The sequence below is a fragment of the Populus nigra genome, chromosome 15 (genome assembly GCF_951802175.1).
Source record: "Populus nigra chromosome 15, ddPopNigr1.1, whole genome shotgun sequence".
NCBI lineage: Eukaryota > Viridiplantae > Streptophyta > Magnoliopsida > Malpighiales > Salicaceae > Populus > Populus nigra.
The window spans coordinates 11,073,371-11,099,532 of NC_084866.1; the positions used below are offsets into that span (position 1 = coordinate 11,073,371).

General features: G+C 32.5%; 3 protein-coding genes and 1 pseudogene across 5 annotated transcripts; 2 read left to right on the forward strand and 2 right to left on the reverse strand.

The window, feature by feature from the left end:
• Positions 1-1,625: 1,625 nt before the first annotated feature.
• On the forward strand, positions 1,626-25,415 carry LOC133674195 (xylose isomerase). 3 transcript variants are annotated; one of them, XM_062095214.1, is made up of 21 exons: positions 1,626-1,982; positions 2,551-2,625; positions 2,835-2,942; positions 3,032-3,106; positions 3,180-3,309; positions 3,410-3,501; positions 3,692-3,742; positions 4,482-4,558; positions 4,648-4,702; positions 4,817-4,918; positions 5,061-5,112; positions 5,329-5,374; positions 5,455-5,510; positions 6,360-6,411; positions 6,523-6,602; positions 6,726-6,796; positions 6,899-6,939; positions 7,088-7,187; positions 7,288-7,359; positions 7,437-7,514; positions 8,222-8,455. In XM_062095214.1, exons 2-21 carry the CDS (start codon positions 2,566-2,568, stop codon positions 8,255-8,257), a joined length of 1,434 nt encoding a protein of 477 aa, XP_061951198.1. In that variant the 5' UTR covers positions 1,626-1,982; positions 2,551-2,565; the 3' UTR covers positions 8,258-8,455. The 3 variants fall into 3 exon arrangements, with proteins under 3 accessions (XP_061951198.1, XP_061951197.1, XP_061951199.1); XM_062095213.1 differs by having other exon boundaries at positions 2,556-2,625; XM_062095215.1 differs by lacking the exons at positions 1,626-1,982; positions 6,899-6,939; positions 7,088-7,187; ... (1 more) ...; positions 7,437-7,514; positions 8,222-8,455 and adding exons at positions 25,216-25,256; positions 25,361-25,415.
• On the forward strand, positions 8,947-9,919 carry LOC133674198 (uncharacterized protein At4g14100-like). The gene is made up of 2 exons (XM_062095218.1): positions 8,947-9,499; positions 9,617-9,919. Exons 1-2 carry the CDS (start codon positions 9,013-9,015, stop codon positions 9,721-9,723), a joined length of 594 nt encoding a protein of 197 aa, XP_061951202.1. The 5' UTR covers positions 8,947-9,012; the 3' UTR covers positions 9,724-9,919.
• LOC133674196 (protein P21-like) lies at positions 10,287-11,845 on the reverse strand. Its single transcript, XM_062095216.1, has 2 exons — positions 11,634-11,845; positions 10,287-11,031 (listed from the first exon to the last, which is right to left on the reverse strand). Exons 1-2 carry the CDS (start codon positions 11,821-11,823, stop codon positions 10,418-10,420), a joined length of 804 nt encoding a protein of 267 aa, XP_061951200.1. The 5' UTR covers positions 11,824-11,845; the 3' UTR covers positions 10,287-10,417.
• On the reverse strand, positions 19,777-21,177 carry LOC133674361 (thaumatin-like protein; annotated as a pseudogene).
• Positions 25,416-26,162: the final 747 nt, after the last annotated feature.

A 26,162-nucleotide genomic window follows, 5' to 3' on the forward strand; every position in this document is an offset into this window, starting at 1 on the left:
TCTTTTAGTTAATTAATTAATATGAGCAATAGATTCTTTTATCGATTTGATCAAATGAAAATGCAATACAATTATATATATTCTTACAAAGTATTCTTAAGAAATAAAACATCTGCGTGTGATCAAACAGAATATAATGAAAATCAAATTATGTAGTATTTAAAGGATATTTGTGGGAAAAAAATAAATAAAACATAGTACTGTCTCTATCTCCATTCTAAAACTCATTTTTATTTTCGGTCATGTTTGTTTTTGCATTTTAAAAATGTTTTTGAAAAAATTTAAATTTATTTTTATTTTTTCTTTACTTCAAATTAATATTTTTTTTACTGTTTTCATATCATTTTGATGCGCTGGTGTCAAAAATAATTTTTTTAAAATAAAAATATATATTATTTTGATATATTTCTAAATGAAAAATATTTTAAAAAAGAACCGCAATCACATTTTCAAATAGACCCGACTTTGTAATTAAACGCACCTTTGTTTCAATTTTTTTTATCTCTTTTATTTCAAGAAGACTACATGCTATTTTTAAGTGTGCAAGTCAAGACCCCTTGGTTGAGGGATTAATGATATGTTTGAAAATGTTGTTGTAATTATTTTTTAAAATGTTTTTTATTTAGAAATGTGTTGAAATAATTTTTTTATTTTAAAAAATTATTTTTGATATTAGTGCACTAAAATGATTAAAAAATACTAAAAAAAAATATTAATTTTAAACAAAATTATTTTTTTAAAATACGGTCCGAACTCGGAAGTTTGATCAAAGGTTCTGCGAACCTGGGGCTGAGAGGCATCTCGCGTTTGGTTAGGGGTTGCTGACGTCTTGGAGCTTGTTGGGCCACCAAGGCACGTCCATTTTCACACCGAACCTTTGGCATTTGAAAAGTGGGTTGCAACCACAATACATCAGTCCATTGTTTGGGCCCATCATCTGGAGAGAATCGAGGGCTCAAACTACATCGTGTAATTGGCTAGTTGCAAAATAATATTTTTTAAAATATATTAAAATGATATTTTTTTAATATTTTAAAATTTATTTTTAATATTAATATATAAAAATAATAAAATAAATAATTTTATTTTTTAAAAAATCAAACTTTCTTTTAAGTAGACATCAAAAGCCTCCTTGTTTTTACCTTTTAAAAATGATTTTAAAAAATTTAAATTTATTTTATTTTTTATTTGCTTAAAACTTACTTTAAATAAAAAAATACTTTAAGAATTATCCAATAGGTATCAAACACGTAGAGTATTAAAAGTCATTGACACTGACATTGATTGTAAATAAAGGATAAAGGCAATAAGCTGGTGCAATTTTCTAGCAATTATTTTTGGTCATTGGGAGTGTCACCGCTGACTCATAAGTTTAATCCAAAGATGCCTCGTCATCACTTCCCTTCCTATTAAATTAAAAAAAAGAAAAAAGAAATCCATTCAGGTTTCTTTCTTATCTTTGAATTTTTCTTTTCAAGAAACTTGATATCATGCACCAATAGCTGGCACTCAGGACATCACCGTAGCAACGAAACTTATCTTCTTCCTTTTGGGATAATTTGCATGGTGATAGCCGTTTATTATTATTATTATTATTATTATTAATACACCTTTCATCAACTCCTTTTATATATATAGATTATTTAGTAAATAATAAGGGTTAGTCGAAGATTAAATTTTATTTCTTGACATTACCGAAAAAGAGAAAGTTGCAAATTAAATTAGCAATTTGGGTGATAATTTAAGGAGGGATAATTAAAAGTGGTTTAATAAAATCAGATCACAAGCAAAATCAAATCCTAAAATTTATCATTTTAGTTAAAGTCAAATTCTATGAATTTACCAAAGAAAAAAAAAATCCTCTGTTTATAAATATTATCCTTTTACTAAGGCTGTCTCTATAAATAGCGGCAACATCCTCAGCTATTGTGCATGTTTCTTTCTCTTGTAATCTCAGTAGTCCGATTTTCGTAGTGTCATTTGTAAGTTTCTCTCTCTCAATCTCTCTTATGCTTTATCTTTTATTCGAAGTTTTTTTTTTGGTAGAGCTCAGTGCTTTGATGATCTTCTCGTTGCTGTAATATTTGCTGGGCTGAATGACTGAATTTTATTTTTGTTGACAACCCATGATTGCTATATGCTCATGTAACCATGGGTTGTTTTCCAGTTTTTGGTTCCATGTTATTTTTTTTGGCAAAGCTTAGTGCTTTGATGGCCTTCTTGATAAGCTTTGCTGGATTGATGGTTGAATTTTTTTTTTAACCCATGATTGTTATCTAGTAATGTGATCATGGGTTGTTTTCTAATTTCTGTTTATGTTATATTTAAATACTTAATTGCTAATCGTGCAGCAATTACTGGACTGATTATCTGTTTATGAGAGTGAGAGAGATAGAGAGGATGGTCAATTTTTTTTAGTTTTGATTTATTATTATTTAGGGCTCTTAAAGTTGTCTAATTGGTCATGGGATGTGTGGGTGTTGATCTTCGTTACTTGATTGATTGATTATCTTTTGTTTGTTTGCTTTTTTTTTTTCTTTATATTGCAAGGTTAGCTTCAATAAGATGAAAGGTGGGAGGATACTGCTGCTTCTTGTTTGCTCGAGTGTAATCACTTTAGGAGTGGTAAGAGAATAAAAAAATAAATCTTTTTCTGGTGTTGCATGGGGCAATATTGAGAATCTATACTGCTTTCTAATGTTAGTTTATTTTGTGGACCATATGGGACCAATGGGGATTTTGTGGAAATCCAGTTGTGAGCTAGGATTCACAGTTTAACGACATTATTCATTTATGTTCTCATTTTACTTTCGTTTCATTACATTGCAATGCAGTTTGCTGCTGGTCCACCAACATGCCCTGCTGATCTTGGTGGAAAATGCAGTGATTCTGGAGAATGGGAAGGGGAGTTCTTCCCTAGCATTCCCAAAATTAAGTACGAGGTAAAGACATTTATGACATATAACTCGGTGTCTTCAGTCATGTATATTTTACTTGCACTCTTAGCTCAAGAGTCAAATTTTATTTGCAGGGACCTTCTAGCAAGAATCCACTAGCATTCAAATGGTATAATGCGGAAGAAGAGATTCTTGGGAAGAAAATGAAGGTGGAGTGCAGTTTTGCTATTATATACTGTAGCAAGCAGTAGAACTATTGCTGACTGTTACTTCTGATAACAGGATTGGATGAGATTCAGTATTGCATTTTGGCACACATTCCGTGGAACAGGAGGTGACCCCTTTGGTGCGCCTACCAAGTATTGGCCTTGGGAAGATGGAACCAATTCTTTGGCTATGGCCAAAAGGAGAAGTAAGATCCATGATGTTACACATCATTTACTGAGTAATGTGCTACAAAGTTGGTGCCTATTTGTTTATTGATTTTTTTTCCCTTTTGATACACAACCCAGTGAGAGCTAATTTTGAGTTCTTGGAGAAGATTGGAGTTGATAGGTGGTGTTTCCATGATAGGGATATAGCTCCTGATGGTGAAACTCTGGAGGTGAGTGAGTTTTTAAATAACAGTATCAGCTGGGGGGAAGTGGGTTCCTTGTTTCTGCTAATGAGCGTTTGGTTGTTAAACTTTAATTATGGATAGACTTAATTGTTTCTTGTTTCTTTATTTTGATCTATGTTTTTTTATCACACTGGTGTACCACTGAACTAATTGAGGCCTTTTCTTTTTGTTACAGGAAAGTAATAAAAACTTGGATGAAGTAGTGGCCCTTGCTAAAGAACTTCAGGTAATCTTTGAAACCAAAGGGATGATGATCATATGACTGAAATAAAACAGATATGTAACTTCGTACATCTGTGTATTAGCTTAACTGGTGTCAGAACCTTACTGTTCTTTAAGGCTTGTTGTATACCTATCCGACATCAGTTTTTTCATCATAGTTTGATATATTAGCTTTTTTTTCTAATATACATTATTTGGCAACTATTTTATATATTTAAACTGCTTTTATATATTTCTGTCAAAGGAACTGTGCCATGTAGACTGACATAGAATTCCCTTATTCTCGTATCATGAACTTCAGCTGGGTAGTCAATCCTTTTTTTAAAGGAAAAAAATAACTAAATATTTCTGCAATCTAATTCTATGGCAGATTTAAACCGCTTATTTGCCCACCTCGTCTTTTTTCCCCACTTCTTTAAATTGCAATAGTTACCTTCATATTTTCTCGGTTGCCAAGTTGGTGAAGGGAAAGAAGTTTATAAATTTGTAGCCGCCAGAAAAACTGGAGCAAAATCTCCTTGCCTTTTTTCTTTCATGTGATATTTCACAAGAGGTGCAAATTGTAGTGGCACAGAACTTTCACAATCACTGATCGACCAAGGTATTCAATATTCGGAGGAGAACCACTAACACTCCCATATGTGGATTTGGATATCAGCATGCTTGATACTTTATTTTATGTGTGTACAAGAGATTATGAAGTTTGGTATAGTTTTTGATGCCTCAATCACGTGACTGTGCAGGGAACCAAGATCCGTCCTTTGTGGGGTACAGCACAATTGTTTATGCATCCTCGTTATATGCATGGTGGTGCTACTAGGTATTCTATCCTTGACTGGATGTCATGCTATTGATGCTATCCAGATCATTTGTTCATAGACTTAATGCTTTTGGGTCCTCTTGTCACAGTTCTGAGTTAGGCGTATATGCATATGCTGCAGCTCAAGTGAAGAAAGCAATGGAGGTGAGTTGATCTGTGTGTAGTCTTGGAAAAAAAAATGATAATTGTGTGAATGTAACATACTTTTATGGAATTTTTATATCAACAATTTGCAATTAACACCTCGTGTTCCAACAGGTCACACATGACTTGGGTGGAGAAAATTATGTCTTTTGGGGTGGTCGTGAGGGTTACCAGAGTCTTTTGAACACAGATATGGAAAGGGAACTTGATCATTTGGTATGTTCTCCAATTCTCACCTTCTTAACATTAAAAGATCTCTTACTACTGACCTCTCTGGTCAGTGTTGGTCTGCCCTGGAGTTTCCATGATGAAGCCTGGGTCTTCTTACTAACTAATGATTTCCAACATCTTCCTACAGGCAAGGTTTTGTGAAGCTGCTGTTGCCTACAAGAAGAAGATTGGATTCAATGGTATATTTCTGTTCTTTTCATAACACAGGCAGCATAGACTCAGTTGCACAATAGGATACAATAGGCATTTCCATTTTCATGGGGCATGCAGAACATGAATAGCTCATCCTCTATTGTCTTGTTTTTTTATCCTTCCTTAACGTTGTCCTCATTTTATCAAATGTTTCCTTCCACAATTTTGAATTGATCTTAATATTTGCTTGCTCTGTCTTTCAGGAACTCTGCTTATTGAGCCCAAGCCTCAAGAACCTACCAAACACCAGTATGTCTCATTCTCATTTATTTGATTGGCAGTCTTCTTCACAGTTCCCTTTGATCTTACTTATGGTGCTGTTTTATCAGGTACGACTGGGATGCTGCTACTACAGCTAATTTCTTGCGGAAATATGGCCTAATAGGTGATTATTGAAACTTATTTCCCTAACTCCTCTGATTTTGTTAACCATCAAGAACTAGCTTTACTTCATCCTGTTCTTTTTTTTTTTTTACTTTTTTTTTCTTAATAAACTTTAATTTGGCTATTTTTATCACGGAAGTAGTTGGGTTAATCTATGTCACTTTGCTAAGTATTATAGCATTTGGGCATCTTTGCTTTTGATTGATGATTTTGGGGAATAAATTATTTGTGCTTTTCTCATCTCAAATTGGCCCCATGTTCACAGATCGCATGGTAGTAAAACTTCTCGTCTGTTTTTCTTTGTGTTCACTTGAGTTGTGGAGTTGTTTACCCATAAATAAGAAGTTTAAAGATTAGTCCCAAAATAATTTAATTAATAGAGCTGGAGATTGTCATTGTAATAATGTGATGATGTTATTATTGGACATTGATGAACAAATAGTTTAAAGTGTCGTAAGTTAGAATACATAAACTGGTAGAAAGTCTAACCAGTGACAATTCAATTAGGAAGTTGGTCCATGTTGCACACCCTGACTAGTTTGATATAGAAGGTTTTAACAGGTGGTACTGATTCTTATTTGGAGGTGAACTGTATGGTACATTTTTTTTCAAATTGCTACCCCTGGCATAACCATGATTGCTTAAGTACTTGCTTTCAGCTATCAGATTTAACTAACACCAGCTATAACTGGTGACCTCTGTGGTTATGGCTTCACCATATTCACTTTGATTGCCCTGTTCTTTTTTTTTTTTTTAAATGGATCTAGCAGTCACTATTTTAGAAGCATCTATCCTGTTTGGCAAGACTCAGAATTGTCGTTTAACCTCCCTTTTCCATTTCCATTTGCAGGGGAATTCAAGCTAAACATCGAGTGCAACCATGCCACTCTTTCAGGTCACAGGTACAAATCTTCTTGCAATCATGTCCTTGTCACCTAATAAAATAATTAGCCAATCACATGATTATACATGGAATTTTCTCTATCATCCTACAACGTTTGAGTATTCTGCAGCTGTCATCATGAGCTTGAAACTGCAAGAATTAGTGGTTTACTGGGAAATATTGATGCGAACACTGGAGACCCTCAGATTGGTACTGATTAGATTAGAAACCTTGAGTGTTTCAATTTTTTTAATTGTATTTCAAGCTTACTAACTCCGCATGTAAATCCTTGAGATCTGTGGTTGTAACATAGGGTTGTTATCATGACTACAGGATGGGATACAGATCAGTTCATGACTGATATTTCAGAGGCAACTATGGTTATGATTAGTGTGATAAGAAACGTATGTAAATGATTTGTTGATTTCAATTGGTTGTGAAAATTCAAATATCTTATCATTTGAAATGGAATTACATTAGCTGGTTTTCGTTTTGCCTAATGCCAGGGAGGATTAGCACCTGGAGGATTCAATTTCGATGCAAAACTGTTAGTTTCACATCTTCCCTGTTGATTCTCTTTTCCATGTGCTTGTTCTGATGCACATTCATGTGAATATTTGTATCAATTTTGATGTATTGCCTTCAGCTTTAGAATGAACACCTTATATGATGACCTTGATTATGTGATTCTTTAGGCGAAGAGAGAGTACAGAAGTTGAGGACATATTCCTTGCTCATATTAGTGGAATGGATACCCTGGCTCGTGGACTCCGAAGTGCTGCCAAGTTGATTCAGGTGAGATCTTTAATTTTCATCATCTCTATGATCTTCTCATGGAAGGTGTTTTTATTATCTTGATTTTGATGCCTTTGAATTTGTTTGCTGCGGAACAAAGGATGGTTCATTGGCTGAGCTTGTTCGCAAACGCTATCAGAGTTTTGATACAGAAATCGGGGCACGAGTGGAGGTAACATGCTTCTTATTCCTATTTTGTCATGTTTTTTAATTTCCCTTGTGGCTAACAAGTAATGCATCTTCCAACAGGCTGGTAAGGGAGATTTTGAAACGCTTGAGAAGCTGGCCATGAAATGGGGTGAACCCAAGGTTCCATCTGCTAAGCAGGTATTTGGATAGTAACAATTTTTGCTTCAGCAATTGCAAAACATCCATCACCATGCATCCGACCCTTTTATGCAGATATTATAGATTGAAAGACTGAATGGATTTTTTGTTTGTCCATGAGTTCTAGCAGGAAACGTGTTGGAAAAACTGCTGGCTTTCCCTTTATATATCAGTGATATAATTTTGTAGGATTTATCTATAATTTTGGAAACATGTTGGCAACACATCTCATATTTTATTCTCTCAGAGAGGAAATCTACAGGCTTGAAATACATAGTAGCCGTGATTTCTTATTTATGCTAAGTCTAGGATTATTCCATTCTATATGCATGGTAGATGATCCATTCAACATAGAAGATCAAAATGCATCAAGTCCTTTGGCTAAACTCCTAGATAATCCATGAACTTCAAGAATTTTCCGAATTACTATCCAACAGGTTTTAGCATGAGAAGTTAAAGATAAAAGTATGCAGTGCTTTTAGAAAGTGCTGGTTGAGCTTTTGCTACGAACCTCCAGCTTGTTTTTATTTTCTTTGATACTTGAATCCATCTTCCCTTTAAATTTTTTGTCTCCTCAACTGTTGCTTTCCTGGAAAATCAGATTACTGTTGCTTTCCTGGAAAATCAGATTTACTGCTTTTGTTCTTAAAATTTGAATTATTAGAATGTGACTAGAATCTAATTCAAGATATTTGTGCCATTTGCAGGAACTTGCTGAGATGATTTTCCAGTCTGCACTGTAGAAATTTGCACATAGACAGATGACTAGAGCCCCCCCACCCCCCCGTTTTTTTTTTTTCCTTTTTCCTTGTATCTAATCATCTTCATCGGAAATAATACGCAATAGAGTTCTCCCTAATAATAGATGCAGCGAATTGAACTTAATTCTGAAGTTGGATTCTGTTTCTTGTAAATTTAATCCAGAATTGCTTTTCATGTCATTTATTTGTGAAGTTATGAAATCAAGAGGGAAATTATGAAAAATTATCAAAATCAATAAAAAACTTTCAAAATATCAAGTAAAACTCTTCAAACCAATCAAGAATTTATAAAATACCATTGAATAAAATAATAAATGAATATTGGTTTGATTTTAATAGCATGTTTGAGATGGTAAGAAAGATTACTTTTTAAAGTTTTTTTTTTAAATAATATTTTTTTATTTATTAAAATTTATTTTTAACATCAAAAGAATTTAAATATATCAAGAAAATAAATTTTTTTAAAAATAAATTTTTTAAAAATCATAATTGAACAAAAAAACAAATAGAATGAATACTAAAAGTCACTCCTCTTCATCTTTGTTTTTTTTTTTTTTTGAATAATGCTTGGTTAGTTTCTTCGAGTTTAGTACAGGAGCCTCCATACAAGAACTCCCTTCACAGCCACACATTTAGGCATGCTAATTATCCGTTTCAACGTGACCTCCCACTCTTATAGATAAAGAAGAAACTAGCGAGAGATCAACAACCCGTCAAACACAAAAAAGAAAAGAAAAATGAAGCTACAATTCCACACACAATTTGTAAGGATAACCCTCGTAGTCCTCCAACTCATAAACCCTTCACTTCAATGGCCTGAGCCAGAGTACTCATCAGCCCCAATTCCTGCTCCATGGCCTGAACAATTCCATGCACTTTTGTATATGAACTTGAGCTCAACACGCCTCCAAATCACCAATCTGTGGTATGATTGGCCTAGAGGCCGCAATGTGAATATAATACAGAAACAACTATCTGTTTTGTTATACGACACGGAGTGGAATAATGGGACAACCTTCTATTACACTTTAAGCGAGCCTCATAGCTGTCGGATTATGGTTAATGATGTGGGTATTCCTAGGCCTGATTTTCTTGATGGAGCCGAATATCTAGGGACTGCTGTCACTGATGGGTATCTATGCAATGTATGGGAGAAGATCGACACTATATGGTACTATGAGGATGTTTATACGAAGAGGCCTGTCAGATGGGATTTTAACGATGGTATGATATCACTTATGATTAATTAGAAGCTGCAGTGCTTTATGTTCATTTGATTATGGTTATTCCTTTTAGTTTGCTGTTTAGTAATATTTGACCACAACCTGATCATATTTGCAGGTATTTCCACTCATGTGATAACTTTTGAGGTAGGCGCAGTGCTTTTGGATGATTCAGTGACTCAAGCTCCTGCATACTGCTTCAACCAGGAGATCAAGAACATGTAAATTTTAGTTCTAAGGTGGTGCTTCTGCTAGAAGATGGAGGTGACTTTCCCAGTTTAGTCACGAACAAGGTCACTAGTACGAATTATCCAAAAAAGAAAATGAATGGGGAGAAATTGTCTATTGATCCACCTCATTAATTATCAGTTATGTATTTATATTTTATATATTACAATTTTAATTTACCTCTCCTTCAGTATTTTCTGTTGACCTGTGCTATTGCATGCCTTGCTGATCTGATAATGCTTTAGGATTACCTCTTGTCAAGTGCTTAGAAGCAACAGATTTTAACAAAGATTAAACAAAGAAGGAAAAAATGGTTTTGTCAATAAAAGACAGATGATTAATATAAAAGGAAAATGGATTACCATGTTGGAAGAAGCTAACAAACATGAGCAGTACTTAAATCGTTTTATTTTAGGTAATTGCTTGCAGCATAGTTGTATTTTGTAGTTTTCTATGGTTAAAAATGAAGAAAGTGCTTCTGGGCTGGATATGCTCACGAAAGGATGAAACACACTTTGTTTTGGTATTTAACAGCTAGAGCAAATAAAGGGTCTTGCCACTGTTAATTTTGTAGTAAATTTTCATTATAATAAAGCATGTGACCTTGGCAGCAATTCAGACCGTGAGAAGTGAATCAAGCGAAGTTCCTTATTCTCATTTTACACCATTAAATTCCTGGCTTAAAACTGCTTCAAGGGCAGAATACAACCCTGTAATTAGTTCCACCGGGACAGGTGAAGGTGCTTGTCTGGTCATCTTTAGGATAACTATAAGCGTCAGGGCACCACTGCTTGAAAAACTTAGAGTAATCTGTTGGGCTACAGGTGCCAGAATTGCAACAGTATTGATCTGTCTTGAAGACAGTGCAAGGATTGTTGCAGCCTCCGCTGGCCCTGAGCGGATCTGGGCACTGTCCATTGATATCAGCTGCGCACCTAATTCCGCGGCAGTTGCCTGATACTGGACTGAAGTCCATAGGAACATTAAACCCATCAACAAGAGATATGTCAAAGAAATCCACGTTGTTGAATTGGTTCAAGGCATATTCAGCCAGTGTGTTTGGGGGTTGCCCGAAGGCTTGGCATTGCAAGAGCCCATTGCAATCACCTGTCTCGCACTTCCCTCGCCCGGCCCTATCGAAATTGCACTTGGTCCGTCCCCAAATACGGGCTTGTGTTGTTCCGGCATTCGCGGTGATCGTCCATGATTGGCCTGGGTCGAGTCTTCGGCCACCACCGGGAACAGCCGCGGCCCAAACAGTGTAAGCGCATTGGTTTCGGATTTCGAAAGTAGCTCCGTTGCTTGCTTAAGGTGAAGAAATGGTCAAAAAGAAGGAAGCAGGGAAACAATGGTAAGAAAAAGGACTCATAGTGAAGAAATATGGATTGAGAATGCTGGTGTGTTGTGATTATTTGTGAGGGCTTAGGACTGCTTTTATAGGAGAACTGTCACAGTTTGCTAGTGCCGTTGGATCAAGAGCAATTAAAAAAAACAATTATTTGAAAGTGTTTTTGTTAGTGTAGTAATAGTTGTTTTTTCAAGTATTTTATTTTACTTTAAAATATATTTAAATAATATATTTTTTTATTTTTTAAAATTTATTTTTAACATCAACACATTAAAAAAATTAAAAAAAAATTTAAAAATTTTAAGAATGCATAGCTAGTCGTGTTTCCAAGCAAGGTCCAAGTATTTTTTGTATCCTTCAAGAAACTTTGTGGGTGTAAGAGAGGGGGAGAGAGTACAAGAAAAAATTATAAATCTTTTTTTTTAAATTATATTTTTAGATATTCTAAGTCATGTTCTTACTTCTAAATAAAAATGCTTATTAATTTGAACTATAGATTTTGAAAAGTAAAAAGTAATTAAAAATAAAAAAAAATGATGGAGAAAAAAGATGAACATACATGAAATTTGCGGTGTAATGGTCCATGATTGGCCTGGGTCGAGTCTTCGGCCGCCACCGGGAACAGCCGCGGCCCAGACAGTGTAAGGGCATTGGTTTCTGATTTCGAAAGTAGCTGCGTTGCTTAAGGTGAAGAAATGGGCAAAAAGAAGGAAGCAGGGAAACAACGATAAGTAAGAAAAAGGACTCATAGTGAAGAAATATGGATTGAGAATGCTGGTGTGTTGTGATTATTTGGGAGGGCTTAGGACTGCTTTTATAGGAGAACTGTCACAGTTTGCCAGTGCCGTTGGATCAAGAGCAATGCAGAAAAAAAAACTATAATTCTAAGTGATGTCCTTACTTTTAAATAAAAATATTAATTAATTTGAACTATAGATTTTGAAAAGTAAAAAATAATAAAAAAAAAGATGAGCATACATAAAATTTAGTTTGGAGCGAGTTTAGCAATAATACCATCTAGTATTAAATAAAAAATTTTATTTAATAGAGTTTATAAATATCTAAATTTATATATTTCTTCATCATAAATTGAAAACACTTGGATTTGAATTCTTGGATTTAAGAAAATATAGTTTTTTTATTATTAAAAATAGCTTTTTGTTTTTTTTTTCTTTAAAAAAAAAACCCCCGAAGCGCTATTGACCAGAGCAAAACTTGTATGGTCAAGCGCTATTGACTTTGACTGACGGCAATAGGAAATTAATGCTCGAAATGGAATGGGCTCCACCAACAACATCTTTAATTCTTTGTCCTGGAGCGTGGACCCTAGCTTGTATAAAGCAAGCATATATATATAATCATTTGAGTTATATACTTATATATAGATTTTAAATAAATTCATAACCTCTCCCGATAAAAGCAATTTACAAATATTGTGTTGTAATTATCATTTAGGTGCAAAAGTAAATTATTCATTTTTATTTTTTTATTGTTATTTTTTAATTAAAATTATTTATCTATCAGATTTAATATCTATTTTTTATTAATATTTATATTATTTAAAATAATTTATAAAATTAAATTTTTTTACTTTGATTTTATCTTTCTTTAATTTTTTTATCTATTAAATTTCATCTTTATTATTTTAATAAAATTCTAAAAAATAAAATATTAATAAATTATTTCTCAGTTTATTTATTTTTTATAACATAACCAAACATTAAAAAAAAATAATTTATTTTTCATAATACTTCAAATATCAAAAAATAAATTTATTTTTCCTAAAAAACAATTTTTAAAAGAAAATTACTTTCCCACCAACAAATAAGTCATAAAGACAACACCGTAGTGAGACACTCTTCAGCAAAAGGAACAGGAAAAAAGTTAATTGTGGGAAACAACAAGGCAACAGCAGAAATAGAAACTTTCAGGTTTCAGATAAAAAAACCCCTCTGTACATTGCTCCTTTAATCGGAGCTTTTATTTTTGTATATCGAAGAACATATATATATATATATATATATTTGCACCTGTTTACTACTGTCTTGTCCCTACCAAATTTCCAACGTCTTCATGTGAGTAATGTGTGGGGTAAAGACGTAGAGAGAGAGAGTCTTTCGTCCCCAGCAACGCGAGGGTGACTGCGGGCATGTTCATAGAGAAGACTCAGGAACCAACGCACGAACTTATGGCTCTCTTTCAAAGAGCCTGCAAACAATTTTTTCTTTCATTGACATTCCACTTATGGCTGGCTGTATATTCTAGACTTTACCCTTAATTATACGTCAATGTTATTAAACTAACTTGGCGTGTATCGATCCGGCCGGGACCTATTCCCTTCAGTTTTGTAGTATTATTTTGAGCCTATTTTGTATCCATAAAGAAAATGTGTCGGTGAGAGAGAGTGAGAGAGAGGACATGAGAAACTAATAACTCTTTTTTTTTTTTTCTCAAAATTGCATTTTTAGATATTTCATAATTCTAAGCCATCTTCTTACTTTGACATAAAAATGTTAATTAATTTGAACTATTGATTTTGATGGCAATAAGAAATTAATGCTCGGAATGGAATAATATCCACCACCAATATTTTTATAAGCAATTGTGGAGAGTAGTCGGCTTTAGCTTGTATTAGATACGTAAAGTGTGCCGATCTATTTTTTTCTTAATATAAATAAAAGGATGCTAAGATTATATCTCAACAAAAAAAAAAAGACTCAAGTAGTTGATTCAATTAAATTTAATAATTTCATCTGATTTAATAATATGAATAAAAAAATATAACGATGATAAATAAATTTAAAAAATAACAATTGGATCCAATGTTTTTTTTAAATAATATTTAATATTTATTAAAATACTATAAATCAAATTGAAAATACATCAAAACCCCTTAACTCTAGCTTAAGATTTTGTTTTATTTTAAAAATAATTGAATCATTTCACTTAGCTTTAAAAAGTGAAAAGGTAAAAAGTCCTCTAAACACAAGTTTAATATATATATATATTATGTTTCTAAAAGTAAATATGTAATTTTACTGTTTTAAAAAATATAAAAATATTAATATGTCCAAATCAATTTAATAATAATTAAAAAATCATGTGGAAAAGACCGTTATCCGAGATGATTTGCTAATCCATTTTTATTTTATTTTATTTTATTTTAATAAAGAAAGCATATAAAGGAGGACCAGAGAGTTGGAATTGGAAAAAGAAACAACGGGCAAGTATTGAGTGGTTTCTTAGAAACACAATGGAAGACTAATTAATAAGTGTGGAAAATTTACAAAAAGTGGGGAGCAATTTTCTACGGAAACAGTGGACTTGTCCTAACTGGGATGAGTTATTAAATAGGAAAAGAGATTAATGAAATAATGGCGGCGTTATTAATTTGTTTTCAAAATTTTCCTTGAAAAGAAATGTAATTTGTTGACTGAATTGTCGATCTGCACTATGCTCTTGGTTAAATAATTTTTTTTAATATAAAATTAAAAAAAATATCTAGACATTACTAATATTTTTATAGTAAAAAAAATAAATTATGTGAAAATTGACATGATGTGATCTAATTAACTTGATAAATTCAAATACAACTCGAACAACCGGTGAAAACATATATTTTGATTCACAAAAATTCAAGACAATATCTTTTTTTTATAATATTAAAACGATAATATGTTGAATCGATTCGAGCTAACCCAAGTTAAGATGACAAATCCTCAACTTGATTCATGAGACCATGGTAATCCCATATAAAACAAATCAAAATAAATTATGAAGTTCAATTCTCAATCAACTCAACATTAAAGAATGCAAATGAAAAAAGAGTAATTAAAAATAACAAAAAAAAACAACTCAGGTTAACCTACTAAATCTACGATCCATATCATGAGATTAAAATAACCTCATATAAAGTAAATAAAAAAAATAACTTAAGTCAACTTAAGTTAATTGCTACACTTGCGACTAATGTCATAAAATTATGATAATTTCATAAAACAATAAATCAAAACAAATCATGAAACCTAATTTTTATTAAACTCCTTGTTGAATGTTGAAAGTTAAAAAAAATCAATTTAAAAATAAGACATAATAAAACGACCCAAGTCTACCTGAATTAATCCGCAAAATACATGACTCGAGTCCTAAGATCGAGATAAACTCATAGAAAACAAACAAATAAATAAATAAATCATGAAGCCTAATTCATAATCAACTTCATGTTAAAATAATGAAATTAAAAAAAATCCATTATAAAAAAGAAAAAAAACTCAAATCGACTAAGTTAACCAGTTAAATTCACTATCCGAGTCATGAAACCAAGATAACCTCATATAAAGCAAATTAAAATAAATCATGAAACCTAATTCCCAACCAATATAATAATAAATGATAAAATTAAAAAAAATCAATTAATTTTTTTTTAAGTTTATCGAATTAATTCTTTAAACTCGTAATACAGTTGATGAAACTAAGTTAACCACATATAAGACAACTATAATAAATTATAAAACTTAATCTTTAATAAATTAAATATTGAAGTATGAAATTAGAAAAATAAATATAAATTAAAAAATAAATAAATAATATTAAAACAAATAATTTTTTTTAAGGTGATGCACAATAAATAAAAACACATCTTTTTAATTTACACTGCCAGCTATGGTGCTAAGAAAGTTTATTTTCAGCGAGTAAAATAATACTTGCATAAAACGTAATGAGAGAAGAACATGGGTCATTGATTGCATCGTATCATGACGACAACAATTAAACTTTTTCTTCTTTGTTTTTTTTTTTTACAATTGTTGCAAATAGATAAAGGGGAAAAAAACTTGAATTGACATGGGAAAAATTTATTGGAAGCTCCATGAGCTATCAATATTTTAATTATTACTTATTTAGATTTGGATCTGATTTAGTTACCAGACCCAAGATTTATAGGTTTAGTATGGCCGTCAAATCTAAATCAATTAAAATATTTTTTATATTTTTAATATTTTTTTTTTAAAAAAAAAAAATTGTTAACGATCCTTTGCGGAACGCAGACCAATATACTAATCAACTCTGAATTAACTTAAAATTAATTAATAATAAATTACTAACTATTAAATCTTTTTTGGCTACTAAATGCTAATTCATTGCAAATGTTGAAAAAATATTTAAAACAAATTTTGATGTTAGGTCAACTATGTTTACTTTTATTGCTGTGATATTCTTAAACATCTTATATTGATTAATTATTAAATACCAAACCATTATTATAAAAAAAATTAATTAATATTTTTTCTGTAAGGTTGTGTGTAGAATCATTGTTTTTGTCAATAATTTTAAAAAAATAATTAATTTTATATTTTGTAAGGTTGCATGTAAAATCCAAAAATAAGCTTTAATTTTTTTATAATACAGGGGAAATTTTTATTTTAAGATAAAAAAAGTATAATTGAAAACTAAAACAAAAAGAAAATGAAAAAAACATGAAAGCTAGTCTTGGAACATGCAACGCCGGCGCATGGGCCTAAAAAGAACTAGGCCATAGAGGCTGGGCTAAACACGTGTGGCTCTGAAATAAGAAGAGGTGGGCAAGACATCGTCCACTAGGAATGACATATTAACATAATCTACAATTTTTTACGACCATTTGATCGTTGAAAATCAGGGGTTTGTCGGATTTGATCATCCTAACAATATGTAATAAACCATTTTTTTTATCTCTAAATTCATCTTAATTCACTTTAGAAATCATTAAAAACAAATAAAGTAAAAAAAGAACTCGATTCTATATTAAAGACCTAACAAAACTATTCTTAAACTGAAGAGAGGAAAAAAATCTAAAATTTTAAAGAATCGAAATAGAATTATATTACAAGTAGTGAAATAAAAAGATAAAGAATATATTCTTTTAGTTTTTTTTTAATAAAAATAATTCCCAAAATCAATCAAAAACTTTTAAAATATCAAGTAAAACTCTTCAAACCAATCAAGAATTTATAAAATACCATTGAATAAAATAATAAATGAATATTGATTTGATTCTAAGAACGTGTTTGAGATTGTAAGAGATTGTTTTTCAAAGTATTTTTTACTCGGAAATATATCAGAATAATATTTATTTTTATTTTTTAAAATTTATTTTTGACATCAATACATCAAAACAATTTAAATACACCAAAAAAATTTTGTTTAATTTTTTTTTGTTTTTTTAAGAACATAATTAAACCACGAAAACAAATTTTACTTGGAAATGTATCAGAATAATATTTTTATTTTATTTTTAAAATTTTTTTGATATAAATACATCAAAACAATTCAAATACATCAAAAAAAAAATAATTTTTTTAAGTACATAATTAAATCACAAAAACAAATGCAGCCTTAAAAGAGAATGAACAGTAAAAGTTCCTCCTCCTCCTCCTCCTCTTCTTTATTTTTTTTAATGATGCTTGGTTAGTTTCTTTGAGTTTAGTACAGGAGCCTCCATACAAGAACTCCCTTCACAGCCACACATTTAGGCATGCTAATTATCCATTTCAACATGAACTCTCATCGGTCATCGGAATTATCAAAATATAATTTTGATTTAATTATCACAAATAAAATAAATTTATAATATAATCATGAAAATTAAGTCGAATCCAAGAGAAATTTTATTTAATCTTCTTATAGTATACCAAAATGAGAAAGAACAGGGGATTTGAATGAAAAATTCAAGAAACAATAATTTTAAAAATAATAAATTAATATGTCGTTAAATCAGTTCAAGGGTCCACACATTCATTTTCATAAATCTGTTGATCATCGAAGTAAAGTAAATATTCTTTCACGTCAAGCAGATAAATTCGATATTCCTTAAAGCTGAGGGAAATCGATGAGATTATGAGTACATTAATTAGAAAAAACACTCTAATCAATTTCTTACCATCAAGCAAATGTAATATTGAAAGCAATTTTCATTCACTCGACAATAGTTTTAGGAATAAAATCTATGCATTTATTCTAAGCAAAAGTTTGAAAGCTTGACAATGTTAACTTAGTTTATTCCTCCTTAATAAATCAAGATGAGAGTTGCATCAATTAAATTAATTCTTTTGCTTCTTACTCTAGTCCCTAACAATAATTACATATTGAAAGAAACTAGAAAGCATACATGCCATCTCAAAAGAATTCAATAAGCTTGAATAACAATCAATAACATAATTCTGACTAAGGAAAAACAAATACTTGAATCTGAAAGAATTATAATGATAATGATACTTCTCACAACGTACTAATGGAGATGGTGTGTATCCTTCTTGAATCGAATTCAGGAGTTTAGTTCATGGTTGTTGAAAAATTAACAAAAGCAGAGAAGAAATGAATGTTTTTCGAACCTTGTTTCAACTGTGTTCTACTCTCTTTATCCCCCCCTTTGCTGCCGCAATCTTCAGGATTCTTAGGCTAATTAGGAGTCTTCATCCTAAATTGGTTCTTTTTTTATCTGGACTTTAAGGTTGGATAAATCTCTAAAAATTTGTATTGAAAACTGATTCTACTGCTATTACAATTCTGTTGTAATACCAACTATGTTGCAATTTAGACTTAGATTATGACTTGGTTTCTTACAATATCCGACTATCCCAACTATATTCTTCATTCATGACATGTTAAAGGATTTATTTGAACATTTATTGGGTCCTAAGACCCACTGTTCTTATGTCAGACTCTTAGTTGTATTGGGATGCTCGACATTGTCAGTTCCTGAATCACATCAGGAGACCCATTTCGACCAACTAGATTGCGTCCTAATTCTGTCCATCAAAATGATTTTATTTGACTTTGAGTCTTTCATGAAAGTTGTAGTCCTATATGTGTAAATGAATTTGAGTTTTTGAATAACCTGATTTCGATATCAAAAACTCAAGATATTCCCGTTTGAATATCTAGTGTGAAAGCAGAGAATCCTGCTGCGAGAAGGATTCTGGCCCGAGTTTGGAGGTCTAATTCAAGGTTCAAATGAGATTAGATTTTTACCCATAATACCTTCCTGAAAAGCTTGACATGTGACCATATTCTTATTTTGAAACTCTAACTTAGCAAAATACTTGTCACAAGAAGCTAGATCCAAAATGTAAAATGCAGAATTTCTTATCTTTTAGTGATTAATTCACGAAGTCTCTTCTGCATGCCAAACTCTTAAAAATAACTTTCAATCAACTTGAATAAGTTCAAAATACCTTAAAAAACATTATGTAAAAGGAATGAAAACATATGTATATTTTGCACTGATAACCTCCCACTCTTATAGATAAGGAAGAAACTAGCAAAAGATCAACAACCAGTCAAACACAAAAAAGAAAAATGAAGCTACAATTCCACAGATAATTTATAAGGATAACCCTTATAGTCCTCCAACTCATGAACCCTTCACTTCAATGGCCTAAGCCAGAGTACTCAGCAACCCCAATTCCTGCTCCATGGCCTGAACAATTCCATGCACTTTTGTATATGAACTTGAGCTCAACACGCCTCCAAATCACCAATCTGTGGTATGATTGCCCTAGAGGCCGCAATGTGAAAATGGATTACCGTGTTGGAAGAAGCTGACAAACATGAGCAGTACTTAAATCGTTTTATTTTAGGTAATTGCTTGCAGCATAGTTGTATTTTGTAGTTTCCCGTGGTTAAAAATGAAGAAAGTGCTTCTGGGCTGGATATGCTCAGGAAAGGATGAAACTCACTTTGTTTGGGTATTTAACAGCCAGAGCAAATAAAGGGTCTTGCCACAGTTAATATTGTAGTAGATTTTCATTACAATAAAGCATGTGACCTTGGCAGCAATTCACACCGTCAGAAGTGAATCGAGCAATGGTCCTTATTCTCATTTTACACCATTAAATTCCTGGCTTAAAACTGCTTCAAGGGCAGAATACAACCCTGTAATTAGTTCCACCGGGACAAGTGAAGGTGCTTGTCTGGTCATTTTTAGGATAACTATAAGCGTCAGGGCACCTCTGCTTGAAAAACCTGGAGTAATCTGTTGGGCCACAGCTGCCAGAATTGCAACAATATTGATCTGTCTTGAAGACAGTGCAAGGATTGTTCCATCCTCCGCTGGCCCTGAGCGGATTTGGGCACTGTCCATTGATATCAGCTGCGCACCTAATTCCGCGGCAGTTGCCTGATACTGGACTAAAGTCCATAGGAATATTAAACCCATCAACAAGAGATATGTCAAAGAAATCCAAGTTGTTGAATTGGTTCAAGGCATATTCAGCCAGTGTGTTAGGGGTTTCCCGAAGGCTTGGCATTGCAAGAGCCCATTGCAATCACCTGTCTCGCACGTCCCTCGCCCGGCCCCATCGAAATTGCACTTGGTCCGTCCCCAAATACAGGCTTGTGTTGTTCCTGCCCTCGCGGTGTTGGTCCATGATTGGCCTCGGTCGAGTCTTCGGCCACCACCAGGAACTGCCGCGGCCCAAACAGTATAAGCGCATTGGTTTCGGATTTCGGAAGTAGCTCCGTTGCTTAAGGTGAAGAAATGGGCAAAAAGAAGGAAGCAGGGAAATAATGATAAGATAAACGACTCATGGTGAAGAAATATGGATTGAGAATGCTGGTGTGTTGTGATTATTTGTGAGGGCTTAGGACTGCTTTTATAGGAGAAGTGTCACAGTTTGCTAGTGCGGTTGGATCAAGAGCAATGTAAAAAAATAATAATTAAAGGATAATATCTACCAAGAAAGAAAAATCAAACTGTTCTGAAAGTAGAAAAAATCAAACTTTTCAACATTTGCAATAGAATTAAAAATAGATTTTGAACTATAGATTTTGAAAAATAAAAACATGGACATACATAGAATTTAGTTTAGCAATAACACTATCTAAGATCAGTATTGAATTAAAAAAATAATTTAATAAAGTTTATAAATATCTAAATTTATCAATTTCTTCATCATAAATTGAAAAACACTTGGATTTGAATTCTTAGATTTAAGAAAATATAGTTTTTTTTATTGTTTAAAATAGCTTTTAGATTCAACGACATTCCACTTAATTATACATCAATGTTATTAAACTTGGCGTGTATCGATCCGGGACCTCGACCCTTCAGTTTGCGCAAGTGACATTTTTAGGAATCGCTTTTTCACGAGTATAATTTCCGATGAGAAAAATAACATTCCGCGAAACAAATATCACTTTAAAGAGCAGATATTGAACAAACAAGCACTTAAAATAAAACATTGAGTATAATTAAACAGCATACCTTGACCAAACTGCTTTAAGGAGAAAAATTATTAAATTTGGATATGTTTTAAAAGCTTCGTGTTTTATCACAAAATAGATGGATTTTTTTGTAATTTAAAAAACGATGTTTAATCGCTGCTAGGGTGTTTTAAAGAAAGAAAAATCTTGTGACTAGAGTTATAGGTTCTACGGAGTCTAATAAGATAGTTTAATTTATATATATATATAAACAACGACATTAAATGTAATTAAGCAAAAGAGAAAAAGTAATGACGATGACCGGTAGAAAAAGAGCCGGAAGACCATTGAGTGAAGACCAACTATTCATTTGAATGATATAAAGGATTTGTGGACATTACAAATTTACAACTGGCTGAGTTTGGATGGCAATATACATCTTACTCTGTTTGGTATTGTGTTAGTTTGTGTGACTATGATTTGAAAAAAATTATTTTATAAAAAGTATTTTTAGTTAAAGTTAGTTTTATATTTATATATATTTCGTTAAAACTATGGTTAAAATTGAGGTTGAATAAAAAATAATTTAATGAGTTTGGTAAAAAATACTTTTTAAATTGAGGTTATAAAATAACTAATATATATATATATATATATATATATGAATTTTAATTTAAATATTGTAGGTTAACTACTATTATTACATCATTAAATAAATAATACTTTTATATTAAATATTTTTATTGTTCTATTAATCTATCTATAATTCTATCGTGTATGAAATTCATCCAATAAGGACTACAATTTCCATAGTTTTTTGAGCGTGCAACAAAATCAGGTAAAGTATCATTTAGAACAAAATTAGGATTGCAATCAAATTCTGCAAATGCTACGTCATCATGCGATCTCCTTCTAATTTATATAGTGTCATTGAATAATATTAAACACTAGTTTTTCAAGTAAAACACAATTAAAAAAATTAGATTTTTTTTTACCGAATCCGGTCCAGCCGGAACAATGAAGAACAAAATTTAGGTTGGATCCGATCCGGCCGGAACAGTGGAGACATTCTTCACTGTTCGAGACAGTGGAGACGTTCTTCACTGAATATTCACTCTTCACTGTGTGGAGGCAGAGAGAAATAGCATGAAACCAGAGTTTTAAAACTCGAACCGGCCCTACGGGCAGACCCGGGCCTGGGACCGGTCCGGGTGGAGGCAAAAAATCACTTGGGAATTTGCCCGACAAAACCCGGTCGACCCGGCGGGTTGACTCGGGACTCGGTCCACCCGGTCAAACCCAGGTGAGACCCGGTCATTTTTTTTATATTGACAGATATTAAACGATGTTGTTTTGGCATTTTAAAAGGCCAAAACACTAAAGATTGAAGAGTGAAGAAGAACGAGCAATATTAGGGATAGTTGCAATTTATAAACCTAATTAACTCAACTCTTTAAAACTCAGCTGAGGAGTAGAGGACATCTTGACTATTGATCGCTGTTGTTTCTCTGTGATTAATAGTCAAGACGTCCGGTAATTTTGAAAAAAAATAAGAAGGGAAGTTAATTTGCGTTCATCACTGGATAATGCGTTTGATTTGAGATGGAGAAAAAGAAGCCAGCTCCATGCCCCAACGAATGGCAAGTCGAGCCTCGCGTTTTTTCTATTTGCGGCTTTTGTATGATTCAGAATCCAAATCGCTTGCATTTCCTCCTTGTCCAAAAATCAGAAGTTTTTTCTGGACTGCGTGATAGAAACTGCGCGTTACGATTAGAAGCTGTAACTATAGTGAGAGAGAGACGAGGAGAGATGGCTTTGTTGGATAAAATTAAAGATTCAGGGAGGAGGTAGTTGAACGTAGCGTGACAGAAGCAATGGTTACGTAGAAACGGCCATTGTCGGATCAGACTAGCCATTGCTAACAATTGCTGCTTTTTTGAGACGCTGCAGCTATGTTGCCATGGCAAGTCATTTTTGAAAGAAGAGTTCGAGCCACGCCCGGTAATTTTGAAAACCCATACAGCGTGGGCTTGGAGCTATGGCCTATTAGAAATGGATAAATAAATAATTATTTAGTGATAAATATTATTTAAAATAAAATTTTGTTTAACACATAATATTTATTTATTAATTATGTTTGAAATAAAAATGTTATTAATATTAATGATATTAAAGATGATTGTGACGATAAAGTTTCAAAAAAGCATACTGAGGATTTATTAGGTGTTGACGAGATTGACTCAATTCCATCGATATTTGATCCAAGTTTTGCTCATATGGACACCGAAGAACTTAATGTGTTCATTCAATAAAAGTGAATATGTTGTTGATTTAGAATTGTGTTGTTGATTTAGAATTTATGTTGTTGGATGTTTTGTTTTAAATATTTTAGAATTTATATTTGGTTTGTGTTTTGGATATTGAATTAAATCTATGTTGTTGGTTTATAATTTAAAATTGGTTTATGCAAGTGTTGCATTGTAATTAGTTACGTGTTTTTTTTTATAGGTGTTTTTTTTTAATTGATCCGGGTCAATCCATCTGATCCGTGACCCAATCACTTGACCGAATCGATGATCGGGTCGGATTTCAAAACTATACGTGAAACTACTATCTACCGACATGCGTTTTAAACGCATAATATGATGGGTCTCTCATGTAATAAACCACGTTTTTTCCTTCATCGAACACTTGTTTTTCATGATTGATTTTAAAATCAGAAGCAACCACATGAACAAAATAATGAAGAGATTGTACTGTTATTATTATGTGACAACGTGCTAACACTGGAGAATGATCACGAGATAGCAATTTGGGGCAAAGAGACGCTTTTCATTTCACTTTGAAAGAATTGATTGAACACCAACGAACAGTCTATACCTTTGATTAATTACATAATAATTCAACATATTCTCAATGTTTTGTGAGCTGTCTTGAAATCCTTGAAGGGTTGTCCAAGGATGTTAAAGGAACCGTTGAGAACTCGGAATCAATATGTGCAAACGGCAGCGAATTTCCTCGAGGGGCTACAGGACCATGATTTTGAGCTGGAGAAAGATGTGGTCCAGACGTGCTAGTTCCATGGTTGGGCACCGACGAACAAACCCCAGTAGCATTTGGGTTCCTCTTTAACTATAGTTGATTGTCATAGCGCCATCAATATCTGAATACTGATTGGAGTTTTGGATTTTGATATCAAGCCGTTTGGAAATATTGTAATAATTATTTTTTAAATATTTTTTATTTAAAAATTTATTAAAATAAATTTATTTTTTAAAAATAAAATTATTTTTAACATTAGCATATCAAAATAATCTAAAAACACCTAAAAAATATTAATTTAAAAAAAAATTAAATAAAAATTAAATTTTTTTTAAAAATACTTTTGAAACATAAAAACCAATCATTTATAATCAATATCTTTGATATTTTTATTTTCTTTCAATGACATTCCACTTAATTATACATCAATGTTATTAAACATGGCATGTATCGATCCGGGACCTCGTCCCTTCAGTTTTGTAGTATTATTTTGAGCCTATTTTGTATCCATAAAGAAAATGTGTCGGTGAGAGAGAGGACAGGAGAAACTAATAACTCTTTTTTTTTCAAACTTGCATTTTTAGATATTTCATAATTCTAAGCCATCTTCTTACTTTCACGTAAAAATGTTAATTAATTTGAACTATTGAATTTGAAAAGTAAGAAATAATTCAAAAGAAAAGAAAATAAAAGGTGGAGAAGAGAGAGGAGCATGGTTATAACATAAGGTTGTTACCATGACTACAGGATGGGATACAGATCAGTTCATGACTGATATTTCAGTGATAACTATGGTTATGCTTAGTGTGATAAGAAACGTATGTGAATGATTTGTTGCTTTCAGTTGGTTGTGAAAATTCAAATATCTTATCATTTGAAATGGAATTACATTAGCTGGTTTTCATTTTGCCTAATGCCAGGGAGGATTAGCACCAGTAGGATTCAATTTCGATGCAAAACTGTTAGTTTCACATCTTCCTTGAATATTTTTATCAATTTTGATGTATTGCCTTCAGCTTTAGAATGAAGATCTTATGTGATGGCCTTGATTATGTGATTCTTTAGGCGAAGAGAGAGTACATAAGTTGAGGACATATTCCTTGCTCATATTAGTGGAATGTGTTGGGGAATTCCAACCCCCTTGCGCAGACCGGTGGTGTTCTGATAGTTGCCCATTGGAGGCAAAGCACACTGACACACAATATTTAACGTGGTTTGGCAAAACCACCTACATCCACGGGAGAGTTCCATATTATTAGATATTAGAGAAAGGATACAATACAAATACATGGAAGAGGATGATCACTTCACTCAAACTCTACTCCCAGCTCTCATTGCTGCACTTGCAGCTGCTGCAATGACAGCCCCTCTTTCTCTATTGTTCTCTACTACTTTGCTCTCACTCTGCTCTCTTGGTGCTTATTTATAGGCATGGTGCCACCAGCTCCAGCTCCTCTTCAACAATAGTGGCTGCCAACTTTTGACATTAAGGATGGGCTGCTGTATTTTTCAATGGACGGTGCCATCTATTAATGGTTGCTGCACATTAATGGCAACCAACCCAACAATCACCCCCTTTGCCATTCATGTGGGGCAATTGTTCGCTTGCTTCTTCAGCGCATGCTTGCATCTTGCAGCTCTTCCAAGCTTACCATTCTGAGAGCGTCTCCGACCAAGTTTACAGGTACTTGCCACACCTTTCAGTCACCAAAGCACACATTTTCTCACACAAAAGGATCACTTCAACTAGATGGTCTGTCACATCACATCTGAAGAGTGTTAACGCTTGTCTCTGGAAAAACATTCCCCTTCGAGCGTATCAACTATGCTCGGTCCGGAATGATTTATCAAGCCTTACACCAAAGCT